The sequence below is a fragment of the Corapipo altera genome, unplaced genomic scaffold (assembly GCF_003945725.1).
Source record: "Corapipo altera isolate COAL_440 unplaced genomic scaffold, ASM394572v1 47, whole genome shotgun sequence".
Classification (NCBI taxonomy): Eukaryota; Metazoa; Chordata; class Aves; order Passeriformes; family Pipridae; genus Corapipo; species Corapipo altera.
This window is the reverse complement of record NW_020884897.1, coordinates 6114233-6130027: the sequence shown is the minus strand read 5'-3', so window position 1 is coordinate 6130027 and position 15795 is coordinate 6114233. Positions and strand designations below refer to the sequence as shown.

Below are 15795 nucleotides of genomic sequence, written 5' to 3'. Positions count from 1 at the left end.
TTTGATGTGTACACCAGAACAACTTGCTGCTTCTGCTGTTGCTTAGAGACAGAATTGTAAGTCAAGTAAAAGAGATTCTTCAGATCCTAGTCCTGGCTGAATGCCATTGTAGGAAGCAATTTAGATTAAGGATCTAGAGATCATTTAGTTATTTTCTTTATGATTTATTTCAAAAAGAAACACAGGAAGGACTGTCATGTTTCATTTTTTTTCTTTTTCTTTCTTCCTTCTGGAAAGTGTTACTGCATTCTTTCATTTTTGAAGTTCTCAGACACGTGTGTTTCTCATGTGTGGCATGAGAGGATCAAGTGAACCAAGAGTTTGAGAACTGCTATCAGACCCTGGGGAAAGACTTAATCCCACACTCACAACCCTAAGAACTAGGACAGGAGACTAAAATTTACATTTCTCACAAATTTGTTCTGGAATATCCATTCCACGGCTTAAATCCAAACTGGAATGGGACCTGTGGAATTTTCTATACACACTCTGGAAGAGAAAAAGGGCAGCAAGCTCAGTCAGTCTTGGCAGACAAAGGGGTAGGTTTGTAAGTACCTTGTTAGCAAAACCATAGGATGTTCTTGTCTTCATTTAACATCTTAAAGTGCTACCTTTGCAACTCTTGCTCTTTGTGGGCTGTATCCATTCACTTAGATTCAGCCTCTAGCAGTAGCAGCATGGAACTAGGAGTGGAAATATTCTCTGTGTTACCAGTCTGCACCATTCATTTATTTAACTGGCTGCCAAAATGTGCTTACTTTGCTTGACTTTGTCCTCCACAATGTTTCTCTTGTTTTTACCATCTCAAAAAATACAAAGTCATTAGTAAGTAAGTTTTTTATCCACATGACACCTCCAGGCTCCATAAGCAAGATTTTGCTAAGCAGACTGTTGTGCTGTGTCCAAAAATCACTTTCCATGGGAATGTTTATTGCTGATGTTGCCACAGCTTCAAGTTACTATTCAGGGAGTACCAGCTCAGGTTATTTATTATGCAGTTCAAAACATCTGTCTGAATGATCAGACTTCTTCTGAGTAAACAGCAGATTTCAGTTTCTACCCCTCCCCAATATTTCACTTCACTAATTTCCTCTGAGTACCCCAAATACCTCATTTTCTCTTTGTCAACACTGGGACTGAACTATTAGCAACTAAAAATCTTTGAGATACTCACCCTATCTCCAGGTCGTACCATTGGTTCTTGTTTTGTGCCTAATTTGTGTAGTATATTGTAAGCAACCTTCATACTTCTGGTCCAAAGTTTGCCTATTAACATAAAAATTTTGAAATTAATTTAAAAATTCTTATGTTTTACAAGATTATAAACGAGAAAGAATACCTGAGAAATGGAAAAAACATAGTAGGAACATTTATATTAGATTTCCAACTAAATATGACACCACTACTTATAAGAAGTTTTCTATCAGCTTCTTTTTTCAAGACAGCAAGACTCAAAAAAAAGGGAGATTAGTTTTCTTTGTGGCAGAAGTTTCTTACTTTGGAGAAAACTGGATCTTGACTCCAAAATCTAACTGTTAGAAGGAAAATCATCAAGTCCAGACATCACCCTGATACCTCAGCTGTAGCAATTTGGACAAGTCACGTTTCAGCGCAGACTGACCTCTGAGCGTGACACTCAGGTTTCCCAATGGCATTTCTCATACCCTGAGCCACCAAAGGAAAAAGGAAAGGCATCCCAAGAAGCAGAGACAAAGTAAAGAAAACCCCAACAAACAGAAAACACCCCACATCCAAAGGGGCACACTGAAGCAGCAGGGACCCTCTGAACCTTAGCGCATCCATATGGCTGTTTCACTTTTAATTCATTTAACTTGGCTTTTTCTTCTCATCTGCTCCCATACCCTCCCTTCTCTCAGATTCATTTCACTTGCCCCTGGTATCCTTCCTTATTGTCTCTCTTCTTCCTTGCTTTATCTTTCCAGCACCATGCTTAGCTGATTCTTATCAAGTCCTCATCCCAATATACAATAAAAAAAAATTATCTCATCAATATGCCCACATCACACGCCTTTCATTAATCCTTCAAGCAATTGGCACCTTCGCTCTTTCAGATGCTTTTTGTTTAGAGACCTTGTTACTTTCATTTGAACAATACCAAGTTTAACAGCCCTTGTGCTTGGCTGGCCCTGAGGTACTGTCTTTAAGCACTATTCAGTCTGACAGTAACAAATCTTTAATTCATGGCCACCAATAACTGAAATGATAATAGGTTCTGACAACAGATTACCTATGGAGTTCAGCAGTTCAAGCTCCCAAACATGCAGCATTGCTATTTATAACTAAGCCAAGCAGTTGCTATAATAAGTTCCTCCACATCCTGGTTATAAAATGCAATACTATTGAATTATTTTTAAGTGCAAATCTGATGTAAATATAAAGTATGATGAGAAGGCCAGACTTTCTTTTTTTCCACTTACGGAAAATTGGAAGGGTCTCTGCTGCTTTTTATTGAGAAAGTACTAAATGCAATTATTTCTTACGAAAACAGTAATATTGTATCATCAAACTATCCTTTGCAAAGTTTTTAATTTATTCAAAATTACTCTAGTATTTGCATGTTGAACTGTATTGATGCTCAGAAAGAAACAAAACTCAATTCTGTTCCACTGGAAATTCAGCACAGATACAGGCATATGTCTGCAGGATTAACCCTCATGGTGCTGTGGCAGAACTACCTGCATTTGATGGAAAGAAGGCCTTTGAAAGCATCCCTGTTGCTACAGTTAACACTTGAACTTTACAAGTGAGTAGGATAAAAACAAGGATGCTTTAAGAAAGCAAATATTCTTTTGCTTAAAGTTTTCCAACATTAAAGTTTCAGTGGCAACAAACTTAAAAGAGCAATTAGTAATGATACAGGAAATTGGAGAATGGAAATCAAAAGCCTGGCAAAAGTTCTGAATTGCAAAAAAGAACCATCTTTACACAAAACACTTTCAAGCTTGAAATGAACATTGAATTTTTAATTCCTTTTTCAAGACACATAAGGAGCTGCTGTGAAAAGTTCTGTCTGAACTATAGAGATTAAATCTGTTACAAGTCTTACATTTGCATTTGTGACATACACTAATTTTTTAGCTATCAAATGTGCCATCTTACAATATTTTCTTTAAAATCTAAGAACTATTCATATTACAGCATTTAGGTACATTCTTTCAGAAGTACACAGCTACCAGTACAATCATCTCCACCTAAGAGATCTGGCTAAATGCAGAAATTCAGTTCTCTCAAAAACCGAGAAAATTTAAAGGAGTACTTTCTAGTAAAGTGTTAAATAATCAAATCTTTACACACATTTTGTCATGATGCTCTTTTATTGTCAAAATTTTATTTCAGCTTCTGAAACATAGAGCATACAAGGCTGCCTTCCTAATTCCTCACCTTTCTGCTTGTATACACTTTGAAATGTACAAAAAAGGCCCATAATATTTTCTAGTGGCCAGAAGAGACTTGAATTTTTTGTCACCACAGCCCTTTCCTTCTCTGTTTGCTGTTGTGATACCAACCTTTTGTTAAGTAGTTGGGATAACTGGCCATGCATGCACCTGTGGATATGAAACTGTGGAAAAGTGGAGTGAAGCAGCAAGTTTGCCTTCAGCTGGAAAGGAGCTGGAATATAAGGGACTTACAAGTTCTAAAATGTCACTCCAACCCTTGCGGACTCTGCCTGCCCCCAGCTGCTGCCAACTCTGCTCCAGGGTGAGCAGGGGCTGCTCTGCTGGGGGCAGGCAAAGACCCCCAGGCATCCTCACGAGCAAGTAGAGCAAAGTCCAGGGAGATCTTGAACTGAATCGTGTTCAACAGGAAGCCTGTAAGTTTTCCTGTAGGGTATATGACTGTGTTCCAAAAAAGTAAATTAAAAAAGGGCCACAAAAGGAGCAGTAATCGAGAAGCTGGAGCTAGGAATGTATGGATGATCAGGGCCAGATCAGTGGCTGCTGGATGGGACACAAGTTTCTGACCAGGGGTGGACTGAACCATGGGTTTATTCTGCCACTTTGGTTGTTTGCCTCCTCTAACATCACTGAGAAACACAAAGGGCTCAATGCCTGCAGGATAAAAGCCCTCAGGAATAGGGATGTTATAAAGACGGAAATCTTTGAAGTGTTTCCTTCCTTGGTTCTGCCTAGGTTGCAGTTCAGAGTAATTCTTCCTTTGCAAACTTGAGAGATTAGACGTCACTGGGAAAAAGCCTATTGCTAAAACTTCTCCCACAAATCCTGACGCTGTGACCTTGCCGTGACCTCCATGCAGTGCCACATCTGTGCTGCGGGAGGGGGAGGCCTGGCAAGGAGGCCAGCTGTGCTTCATCCAAGGCTCTGAGACAGGGCTTAGCACCGCCGGGCTGATCCTCGTGCAGGATAAACCGTCTTCATTACATGGGCTCCAGCAGAAAGCTGGCTGTTTGCAGCCACTGGGGATATATCCCACTGTCCTCAGACGGAGTTCAGTGAAGCACCAGCTCTCCTCAGATAAACACACTGCCATTAATCTTCTAATGAGTTGGCCTGAAGACAGGGGGGCAGATGAGGGAAATTTAAGCAATAGCTTTGGTAGTGAGTGGACCCGCCCATGTTCCAGCTCGTGCTGAAGCTCCTCTCTTCCAGCCGTGCCTCTGCAGCAGGGAGCTATCCTGGGCCCCTTCTGCAGCTGACACAGCATGTGCTGCTTGAGCAGGAGACTTGAGCAGCACTGCTGCTTCCCTGCTATAAACACCAGACCCTACGAGCCCTCCTCCTCTTCACGTTCCTGCCCACATCCCCACTGCAGTGGGGTCCTTTCGAACAACACTCCTACCCGCTGCACTGGGACAGGATTTGTGCCTTCCAGGCTCTGATGTCAGTAGCCCAACATTAACTCTCTTGCATTTAAAAATGAAGAACTGGTATGTCATCTACAGAGGTGTTCAGTGGTATTTGAGGCACAAGGGTACCCTCCAGAAGGGGCCCAGGCTCTGCAGACTTTGTGCAAGGACCACCAGTCACGCACACATCATGGGTAACACAGGGCACTACACATTTAAGAACGTGAATTACCCCTCAGTTTTTAGGTCACAAAACTATTTCCCGAACAAAGTAGAATGGTAGGTGTATGTGGAACAAACCCCAGCAACAGGCATTTAACACACACCTTGTTGCTACTACAATTTATAATGTTCCTACCTCCCATGGAGCTGCTAATTGTGGTGCTGCTTTCTAAGATCTCGTGTAACTCCACAAGATGGTAAGAAATTAAGCTTTTCTCTGCATCTATCATTGCCTACATTATTATTGCTTAAGCATTTACTGAAATAAATCTTCTTCTAAAGATGATTGCATCTCCCTTAGCCATGTCTGTCACTTGCCCAGTGCTGCTGCCAGACTCTCTTGTCCTAGCAGCATGCTTATGCAGGGAGAGCTTTAAGGTTCTTCACACGCTTGCAAACTAAGTGGAGTGTTTCCACTGCCCAGTGAGTAACAGCAAGTACCACTATGTCTCTGAATCTGAGCCATATCTGTGAGACCTCACATATGCAGATATGCTCTGTAGGGCAGGACGGAAACCAGCGTCTTGCTTTCTGGCAGCTGTGACAAACACTGTTAACACCCATGTGGGGTAAGTCCATTTTCTCTTGCCACTGGAATTTCCCTTTAGTTGAGCAGTAGTAACTCTACACTAGCGATGATATATCTTGCATTTTGCTTGTATTCAATCTTGGGGTTTTTTTAACAGTCTATTCAGAGGGCAGTATCTTTAACCAACTAAAATTTAGCAAGCATAGTTAGTTAATACCCAGTCCCATCTGGTTACGCAACACATGAGGGTAAAGGAAACCACAAGGTGTTAAAAACCACACAAAAAGGGATCTGTTGACAAAAATTAGATGATTTCCACATGACACTGAAGTAAATCCCCTTCCTCTTCCTTTGCAAATCTTTAAAAGGACTAAATGTTTGTGTTGAATGTAAAGAAGGTTTTAAGAGAAAAGCTGTATAAAGGAGAAAACTCAGAGAGAAAACAAACCACAACAAATTTCTTTATCATCTTCAGGACAGCTTTCAGAACCACACAGCACTAACTCAACAAAACCAAACCAGTGGTCGCTTACCAATCTCCGTGCTCAGCAACTGCGAGACTGCCAAAGTTTAACTGCAAATAATTTTGTCAAATATTCATTTTCTTAATATCACAGTACAACATTCCTTACATTAAATAGAAACAACAGTATTTATTAAATCTGGTGTGAATGGCAAACTTCCTAACGATATGCAGGTAGGGCTCTTTTTCTGCTTTGCAACGGAATAGTCCCAGCTCTACTGCTCTGTTCACGCTTTTTTCATAAACTCTTTAGATTCATCCTGAGGAGCAAATGAAGTTGTTGTATTTTGTGATAAAATAATCCAAATAAAAACAACAACAATGTTCTGTTGAAGAGAATAAAAGACTCCAGACATCCTCAGAATAGAGGTAAACCTTGCTATAACAGTGCTGGATACTGCAGTCTGAATCATATAATGCAGTAATTTTCTACCTTTTTATTAAAGAAATAAGGGTTTAAAGTATTAAACAATCATAAGATTGATATCTATCTAGAGATTTAAACCATGACTATCTATATCTCTGAGCACTGAGTCATTTCAGAGATAAGGACAGTCTGGTTATGTAGCTACTTGATCACAAGAGTCTCAAATCTGTCCCTCTCCTTCTGTTAATTGTGAAATTCCTGGTCTAGGAGATTCTTCCAGAAAGGATGGGGAGGGATGCAGGTGCAGCATTGCTTGGGGCTGCCTATTTTTGACCTGTTGTTAACTTTCAGGTGTGCCAGGATATCTCCAGTATAAGCGACATCACCCCTGCTGAGGCAGAATTACTTTGGCCTAAACATGTTTACAGTTGCATTAAGGTTATTTTTTAAATTGGCAATTCATTTGAGAAAAAAAAAAAAAGCCATTTTCCAAGCATTTCTTTCTCCACAGAATCCAAACGGAAAAAGGAAAAATGATCCTCTGTCCAGAGAGTCTTCTCTGCTCCTTTTTGCTAGCCTTGCTGTCTCCAGTGGGCCTCTGACGTGGGAAAGAAACACTACGCTGGAGCTACAGGAAATGTTTTTTAAAAAAATCTGATTATGGAAAGTGTTAGATAAAGGAAATGAGATTCTTCAAATCAAAGTTAACTGGTATTCATTTTGTTGTTTTTAACAATGGTTACAATAAGAAAGCTCCAAACTTGCTCACTCCTAAATTACTTTCAGCTTTTTACTTTTTTCCCAGCCTTTCTGATTCTTTTTAGAATAATCATTTTAAGTAAGAAAAGTGACTGTGATAGCGTAAGAACTATAGAGGATCTAATTGTCCTTTATTCATGTTTGTCCTCTAAGATATCACTAAGCACTTCATTATTAATACCAAAACCAGATGCCTGACTACTCTGATTAACTTTGTCTGAGTCAGAAATTGTCTTCCTTCTCTTCAAAGCATGTATTAGGTTTCTAGTCAGAGTTCAGACCCACACAAAACCTGATAAAGACATATTTCCTTCCCATATCTCAGACATTTCAATTTATGCATATTCAGTGATTTGATTTATAAAGGGATTGAGAATAACTTAACTAAGATGTTCTCCACTTAAACAAGTTCCCAGAGGAACAAAATATTTGAGAAATAAGTAATATTCATAGTGTTTCATTCACTAGAAAGAATTTAAGAGTTTTGAGTACATTAAATAAAGATTACAACTGGGGCACTGAGAAGAACTTCAAGAACTGAGGTAAAACGCATCAAACACTTTCTTGAAAATAAAGATCAAGTCTACAAGTGCAGTTATACATTTTTCCCATCTCCACTAACCTCAGACACATGGACAAAACCAGTCCTGACACGCTATGAAGACAAAGAGCTCAAAACACATTCTGAAAAAGACATAGGAGATACAAGGCATTACAAATTAGATGAATTCTTGCAGAGAAATGGGAAGGCAGAGTTGATTTTAAGCAACAGCTGAAAGAATAAGTTCTTTAAACTAGTTTCCCTTATGGCCCAGCAGCACTTCAAAATCTAAAGCACTCACCATTTAAAGTCACACTAACACATACCCACATCAGCTACCATTAGGTAGAGAAATTCATTCCAGAAAATCACACCAGTTGGTCTTACAACACCAATCTATCACTGTCTGCCATGGTATATCACAGCTTGGCCATTGGTCTGACCACTCACAGATGTCTCTGGATAGGACAGCAAAGGAGTTGTGAGGAACGCTTTGGAGAAGGAGAATTTTGTGGACTCTCAGAGAGCTCCTTTTCAGAATGCAAGGCCACCAAGGGCAAACAGGAAAGCATCTTGGATAGATGCAATATTTTTCAGGGCCAGAAAGAGTCTGATGTTAAGAACTAAGACCAAAGCGGCAGATGGGATGAGATTTCACCATCTAGATGTGGTAAAAGGCCTGCATTTGAAAAGACTTGTTCCTAAAATAACCTGTGAGGTTTGGACACAGAATTACTGTAAAATAAATAATGTCAGCGTTGTGTATGATACTGTAGTTACAGCCCAAGAGATGGGCAGGAAGGCAATACAGTCTGCAACAATCCACTAAAGAAGAGATTCAAATGTTGGTGTTAAGGGAATTAGAACTCCTACTCAGATGGGCTATGATCTAGCTGACAGCTACAGAGACACTCCTGGAATCCATCTTGAAAAGATGGAAAGAAGTCTGGAATAAGCAGACAAAGCTGCAATTCATCCATGCAGACAAGAAACTAGAGAAGATGCTGAGTATGAAAAAAGTAGGGATCAAAAGCCTTCTCTTAACTGGAAAGTTGGAGGATAAAGGAAGAAGATTTCCATAAAGGCAAGAGATGTGAGAAGAGACTGAAGCAGAAACAGTAAACAGAGGTAAAATATTCAAGAGAAGGTACATAGAGACCATGTTGACAACATGTCAAAGACCAAAACTCTGGGAAATTGGAATTATTCTTAAAACTCTTGAATACTTGTCAAACATATGAAAATTCCTGGCAATGGTGTTTCTTTAGATTGGCAAAAAACCTAAATATAACTGTGACGTACAAAATCAGAGGTTACTAAATGTCCTCAATGTCGATATTTTAAAGTTTTAGTCACCTGATCATAACATGCACATGAGGAAATTCAGTGTCACAGTAAAACCATGTGGTAGGATTGTGATTAAGCTCATCTGTCAAAAGTTTATTACTACTGGGGCCAGTGGAACTATGTAGAGGGATAAAAATTCACGAGTAGGAGTGGCTTTGCTGAGTTCAAGGCTTAATGTCTCTTAATGCTCAACTTTAAAAAATGCCATGCCTGCAATCACTAGAAAATACCGCAAACACAGAAGGAGGACTAGTGACAGCAAAATCATACATAAAGCCACCAATAAAATGGCAGGTGGCTGTAATGTTAAGGACATTTCAAAAGCACCTGTCATTTAAGAAAACTGCTATGGCATAGTGAATGGACATTTCCAGTGAAAAAGGATGTCAGCTTGAAGTGCAGCTAGCAGAGAATTCAGTAAATCTATGAAATGTTTTGGTTTGTAATTTCTTTTATCTATAAAAAGAAGGAAAAAAAAAGAACTAATTTTTTTCTGACCTCAGAAAACTACTGAAAGGCAACAGTAAAACCATATCTCAGAGTGCTGCCAAATGAAAGGCGTGAAAATATGAATTTTAGTGCCGTTTGTCTCAGGATTTAGACAATTTAGAAGAGGAAAGAGCTATCTAAAGACAGAGATGGCTAGAGGTGGCTCTGTGAGCTAAGCAGATGAGTTCCTCAGGTTGATTTGCTCAGCCTACAGCCTCAGGCAAAGCAGGACATATGCTCAGACTCTCTGGACAGAATCCCAAATTCAGAAAAATGGTCTGATTCTCAGTAACATCTTAATTTCCTTTCCTGTCCAATTTATTTAGGGCATTCAGTAGATGACATGAATTTCTCTTCTGCAAACATGTAATTGCAAACTTTAAAATTCTTCCCTAGTTCCAAGAAAATGTCCTTAAGGAAGAAAAACATTCATCAGCGTTGAATCATATGTTTGCCCCCTAAATTAAGTAACTCCTTAACTCTAAGGCACCTGAAGGGAAAATGTTTCATGCATGACCCTTAGTTGCAAAGTTTCTGTTATGCTTTAAAAGCCTTTACTTTCAGTGCCAAACTTGCAGCAGACATCTTTTTGGCCAGGGACCTTCACTGAGTCTGACTCCTGAATCAAAAGGAATGTTCAGCACTGAACAAAACAGACAGACCTCTATATCACAGCATGTAACAACATTCTCTGCACAGAACTCAACGTCCCTGAGAAGGTAGAAATAAAAAAAGCAAAATATTTTTTTTATATCCATATCAATAGATTATGGAAATGTTCCAACTTGCTTTCAAAGTCTGACAGTTATTCATAATAATTCCTTTGAAGGTCTCCCAGATGTCCCCTGAATATCGCAAAATTAGAAGCAATATGGGACTTACTTGTCAGAGACATCCTTATGTCTATTTTTATTTGGCCTTTCTTGGTTGCAATAGATTGTCAGGCAGTAAACAGTGAACTACAACATACCAGAGATCACACTGAAATATATCCTGGTAAATTTATATCAAGGGGGTACATTTGCTAGCTGTACAACTACGTATCAGGAGGAATAATTCAAATCACACTTACTACAGTGTCAGTAGAACATGGAAAAAATCCTATTTTAACTTCTTCAGGAAGCTGATGAATTTTCTACACCAGGTTCTGCTTTTGCAGAACAAAGCCTGGGCGATATCCAAGGGCAATGGATTTAGACATTAATCTTCAGGAAAATCTGCCCCAGGATGAATTTCTATTTAAAAGGTGGTTTTAATTTATAATCTGTTATTCCATGGGTGTATCTACTCGGCTCTTTTCCTCGCTGTGAAATAAATCATGCTATAACATCTCAGCTACCCATACTCAGACACCAACAGCTTCAGAACTCTCTTACCCTACTCAGAAACTGAACAGATGCATCATTACAGGTCTTTTTTCACTGTATATTTATGCATTTACTGTACACAGACACTATATAGAACATACAAAAGGCAAGTAGTTTGAAGAGCACTCACCATATGTGAGAATATACAGTGGTTTTCCATTAGTATCCATAGTGGTTAGGCAAGGAGCTTTTGGTGAGATGGTCCCCCATCGCTGCAAAGCTGCTTCCAGAGAAGGCGGCCAATTTGTAACCACACCTAATTGTTCCCCACGCATAGCCAACATCTGAGCTCCTTCTGGCTTTGGCTGGTTTGGATCTGGCTGTTGAACTTATGATTATGAAAAGATACACAGTTACCATGTAAATTCTATACCTTGTGTACACCTGTGTAATCAAGAGAATAAGTTACCTTCGCAAAACATTCTGAAAACAGTAACATATTAGAAGGTATTGAGAAGCAACAGAGAAATATAACAGAATAATTAACTTTTACACAAGCCAAGCAACTAAACAGGAATGCAAGTGCTTGTCCTTACAGTAGCTCTACAAGCAGGGAAAGAAACTGCTGAGGCAGCATTCATATATTTATCTTCAAAATAATCAATCTTTCTTTATTCTTAAAGAGAGATGGAGAATACTTTTTCCTGGGAAAAATGCAGTAATGAGATGAACTGCAAAACTACTGGAAAAGTGTACTTTAACAAGTAACAGATTGATTTAAGTCATATTCTGTTACATGCTTTCTTATAAACTCTATGGAGACTATTTAAATTTCCACATCCTGGCAAATCTTAATTCTCAAAGCACTGGCCTCTTTAAAAAAAAATCCATTTATTGACTTAATCCTTGTTTCTAATCTTACATTTAATTTGGTTTTTGATGCTTCACTGTAACACAAAGGGTGTTTAAAACATTTAACATTGCTCCCTCACTAACAGTTTTTCTCATACTGGTGTTCAAAGGCAATGGCTGCAACCCACAGCTGAATGTTCTCAAAGCAAAGCTTCCCTCCACTCTCTTCTGTCGTTTCTTTGCAAGTAGAACCAGGACCTGAGCAAATTAGAGAGACTTTCGACTCTACAGCACTAAGTCCAGGCTCACTACAAACAGATTCCACTGAATACCAGTGCTTTTGTACTTGCCAGTACAAGGAGGGCTTAATTGGTTTTCTAGAAAGTCAAAAGCAGGAGACAAACATTTTACAGAGTTTTAATAAGAGATCCCCAAACCTTTTGAAAAACAGTCATTTTACCTTCTAACAATTCCTCAAAGTCATCTACAAAGAACTCTCGTAATGGTGGTCGTTTGGGTCGTTTTAGTGTATTGACCAGCTGCTGAATCTTTGCTGACACTCTGCTGCTCACTGGTACTCCTGCAGGACAGGGATCAATGGAGACATCAGTTGACTGCTATGCTGAACACCACCAGATGTTAAGTGGGGTAAGAAAGTGGTCTAGGATTGCAAGGCCACCACAACTTAGAGTTTCATGCCATACTGTGACTCAAGTATTTATTTAACATTAAAACATATAAGCAAAAAGGAACAATGAAGCCTAATTTAAATAAAAACAGTACAACAATGTCAGAGCGAGGTTGCAAAATTAGAGGGGAAACAGCACACAGACTGAGGGAGAGAAGCACAGTGAAAAAAAGTCTCTATAGCAAATGTCAGTACCCTGAGAGGACTATCTCAGCAATGGTCAGTGAGAAGACAGGTATTGGCCTTCCCCATGATCACTGGTCATACCCACATTGTCTGACTTGACTGCAGCTCAGTGAGGAGTGTGGGTCATAGGCTCTGCTCCATCACTTATTCTGGGCTGTTCTTTACACTGTAGTGGACATCTGTCCAGTACTCATCTTAAACATGGTTCACATATTTTTATTACTTCAGCATGACCCTGTATTCTCTGAACATCCCTACAGTCAATCACCAGCCAGCAATCTCCAAAGGGAGAGTGCTTGCCCACACAGCACTTGGAAAAACATAGTTCTGAACAGGAGCATGGGGCAAGGGCCATTTTTATAATATAGTCCCATCAATCACCTCTCCCTTCCTTTTCTCAAGTCCAGCGCAATGTTTATGTCATCTATTCCTGAACTAATAGCTTTCTGTCACTGCATTGCAGGAATTTCAACTTCCTACACTTCCATAAGGTTGGCTCCAACACTTTTGCCAAGTGGTGTTTAGAGCTGAAGCTACTAAGTTTACAGACGATACACTTGGTCAACAATTCCATGCTGTGCTGAAATATTGGTTAGTAAGTTTTAGAAAAGAGGAGCAGTAAATAAGAAAGGGTTTACAAATAACTGTTTTTCAAAAAAAAAAAAACCACCTCAGAGAATAAAACTTCAAACATGTCACTTTACAAGATGTAGCCATCCTAGCATGTCACATTCTTTGTCATTTAAAAAACAGACTAGCTGTAACCAGACAGCACGAGAAAAGCAAATTTAAAGATATTTACTGTTTTCTTTTGCCAAACAATTTCTACAGCTATGCTGATTAAGAAATATTTCTCTATGTTGTCTTCATTGATATTAGTTTATTTTAGGACTGTAAAGGTGCTGCAACTTTTTATGTGTTTATAAGTGAAAAGTGCCCAGAAAAAAAAACAAACGAAACCCAAACAAAAACCAAGAGCAGATGCATACAGTAACCACTGAAAAGGTTACAATACTAAAAAAAATTCAGTTTTTCTTTGTGACATACCATCCCCAGTCTCCATAAGTTCAGCGTTTCCATACTTTGGTGCCACCCGTGCTGTTGATCCTTGTGGTCTTTCTACTTGTATTGAGTGTTCTGAGGTGTAAGTGGTAACATCTGGAGGGGCAGAATGATTTTCTGTGAAAAGTAAGTTAAAAGGTTTAACCATGTGCCTCTAGAATCAAAGGGCAGAAAAACAAAGGGCAGAGGAGAGGATATAATTTGATTTCTTTTTTCCAACATCTGAACAGGCATTAAAGTTAATGCATAAAGCGATTGTACATATGATTGAACCATATACATATATTTACACACACACATAAATTCAAAACTATATATAATGTATAGCATGATTTTAATAAATAAAGCTTCCACTGATTAAAAAAGGGCTATATATCTGCAATCACATAAGCAATAGGCTAAAAAAATTATACAATTAGTTTGTAGGCTCTCCAGTGACATCTGCAAATAGAAAAGACTCAGACAAATACACTTCTGAAGGATCACTGTGTTGGTTTTTCTAAATAAAAAGAACACAGCATGCTGTCAATCACTTGCAAGTGTCAATGCGTATCACTTTTATAACCTCTGTATTTTGAGTTAAGAAAGGAAAAAAATCAATCATAGCAGGGTTGGAATCCAGAGGAAAGAAATAAAATGTAAAGAAACATGAACTTTGCATTCTGCCTGGACACTTGCTTGTCTACTATTTTTAGACAAAGATATTTCAATTCTTCCGCATAACAAAGTCTTGCCTTCCAGAAGGCAAATGTGATCTGGTCTGACTCATGCCAGCACTGCTAAACAATTCCACAGAGCTAATCTTTCTCTTTCGTAGCCTGATAACTCAGCATGCTACCACAGTTTGTTTTCCCATGTTTTCAAGTCTGAGTCTGTATTATCTATGTATTTGTACTATTTTTATGAGTTTTCTCATAAATTTTTTCCAGGTTTTTATCAGCATTGGATTAGATGGAGATAAACACCATGAGCAAACAACAACTTCTCTTTCAATTGACATAAATGATCCCAAGCAGCCTCTGAGTTACAAAAGAAGGCAGGTCTTTATTTTGCTGCTGCTGAAGTAAATAGAAATGTGATTCATCTTACAATAGGGTAAGAGTCTTTAAAAATGCAAAAATTCTGGAAAAACATCATCTTGTTCCAATACTATTTTCAAGACTTGCTTTTTATTAAACCTGTCCCTTAAGCATTGTGGTTCCATAAGTATTACAACACAAACTTCTACAGTAAATTTAATGTCAAATGTAATTATAAAGTATTTTCATGAATCTTGAACTTTGGATCACTGTAATTCCTGTGCATTCAATCCCAAATTTATGCACCATCAATACAGAAAACTAAGTTTTTTGCTACACATACAGTAAAAAGATGTTATAATAGATGCTCATCTTGCATACACCTCATTTCGAGGTAGCACTTGACAGACAATCATCATGAAAAATTAGGATATTATATTAATGTCTGTAGTTGTTACTTAATATTTATATTCATGAACATTATCAGGACTCAACCTTATCACCCAGTCATACTATCTGGTTGAGGAAAACATAAGATGGTTTTTACTATGCAACTCAAAACCATCTTGCACTCTACAAATGTCCAGTTGAAGCTTTTGCTTTTTATCACACTCACTGTCATAACTTTATCAAAACAAACTCCTTATATTGTGCTATAAGTGACCAACTGAAGTATAATAGTTCGAACAATGAAGCTTATCCTGATAATTGTTTGAATAACGTCTTGTCTTTTAAAAGACATTTTGAATAATGTCTTTTAGATGTCTTGTCATTATCAACTATTTTAGACTCAGCACAATTTTTGCTCTGTCTTACTTACTAAGTGGCAAGAGATTTTTATATATCATGATTAAATTACTAAATAACTAAGTCAATTAAAAAAGCTGATGTTTATCTTTTTATCCTTACTTATAATGCAGCTTTGCTATGCACACAGGAGATCGTGACTAAGAAAATAATTGTCCTTACTCAGCTATTAGTAACATGAGAAAGCATTTTAAAGTTAGCTATAATTGTTTACATCTTTCCCGCGAAGTATTTCCATCTTTTAGACTTTACAAGGCCAAGTGAATTGGAGT

At 38.4% G+C, this 15795-nt stretch overlaps 1 protein-coding gene across 5 annotated transcripts in view; it reads right to left on the bottom strand.

Moving 5' to 3' along the window:
• Positions 1 to 15795, bottom strand: part of DIP2C (disco interacting protein 2 homolog C) — a 310777-nt gene that overhangs the window by 92315 nt on the left and 202667 nt on the right. For all 5 annotated transcript variants that reach the window (XM_027648510.1, XM_027648512.1, XM_027648511.1 and 2 more), the window contains 4 exons: positions 13683 to 13814; positions 12222 to 12341; positions 11100 to 11297; positions 1175 to 1266 (listed from right to left, as the gene is read on the bottom strand). In XM_027648510.1, the coding sequence (XP_027504311.1) occupies positions 1175 to 1266; positions 11100 to 11297; positions 12222 to 12341; positions 13683 to 13814 (542 nt within the window). The remainder of the gene's footprint in view (positions 1 to 1174; positions 1267 to 11099; positions 11298 to 12221; positions 12342 to 13682; positions 13815 to 15795) is intronic.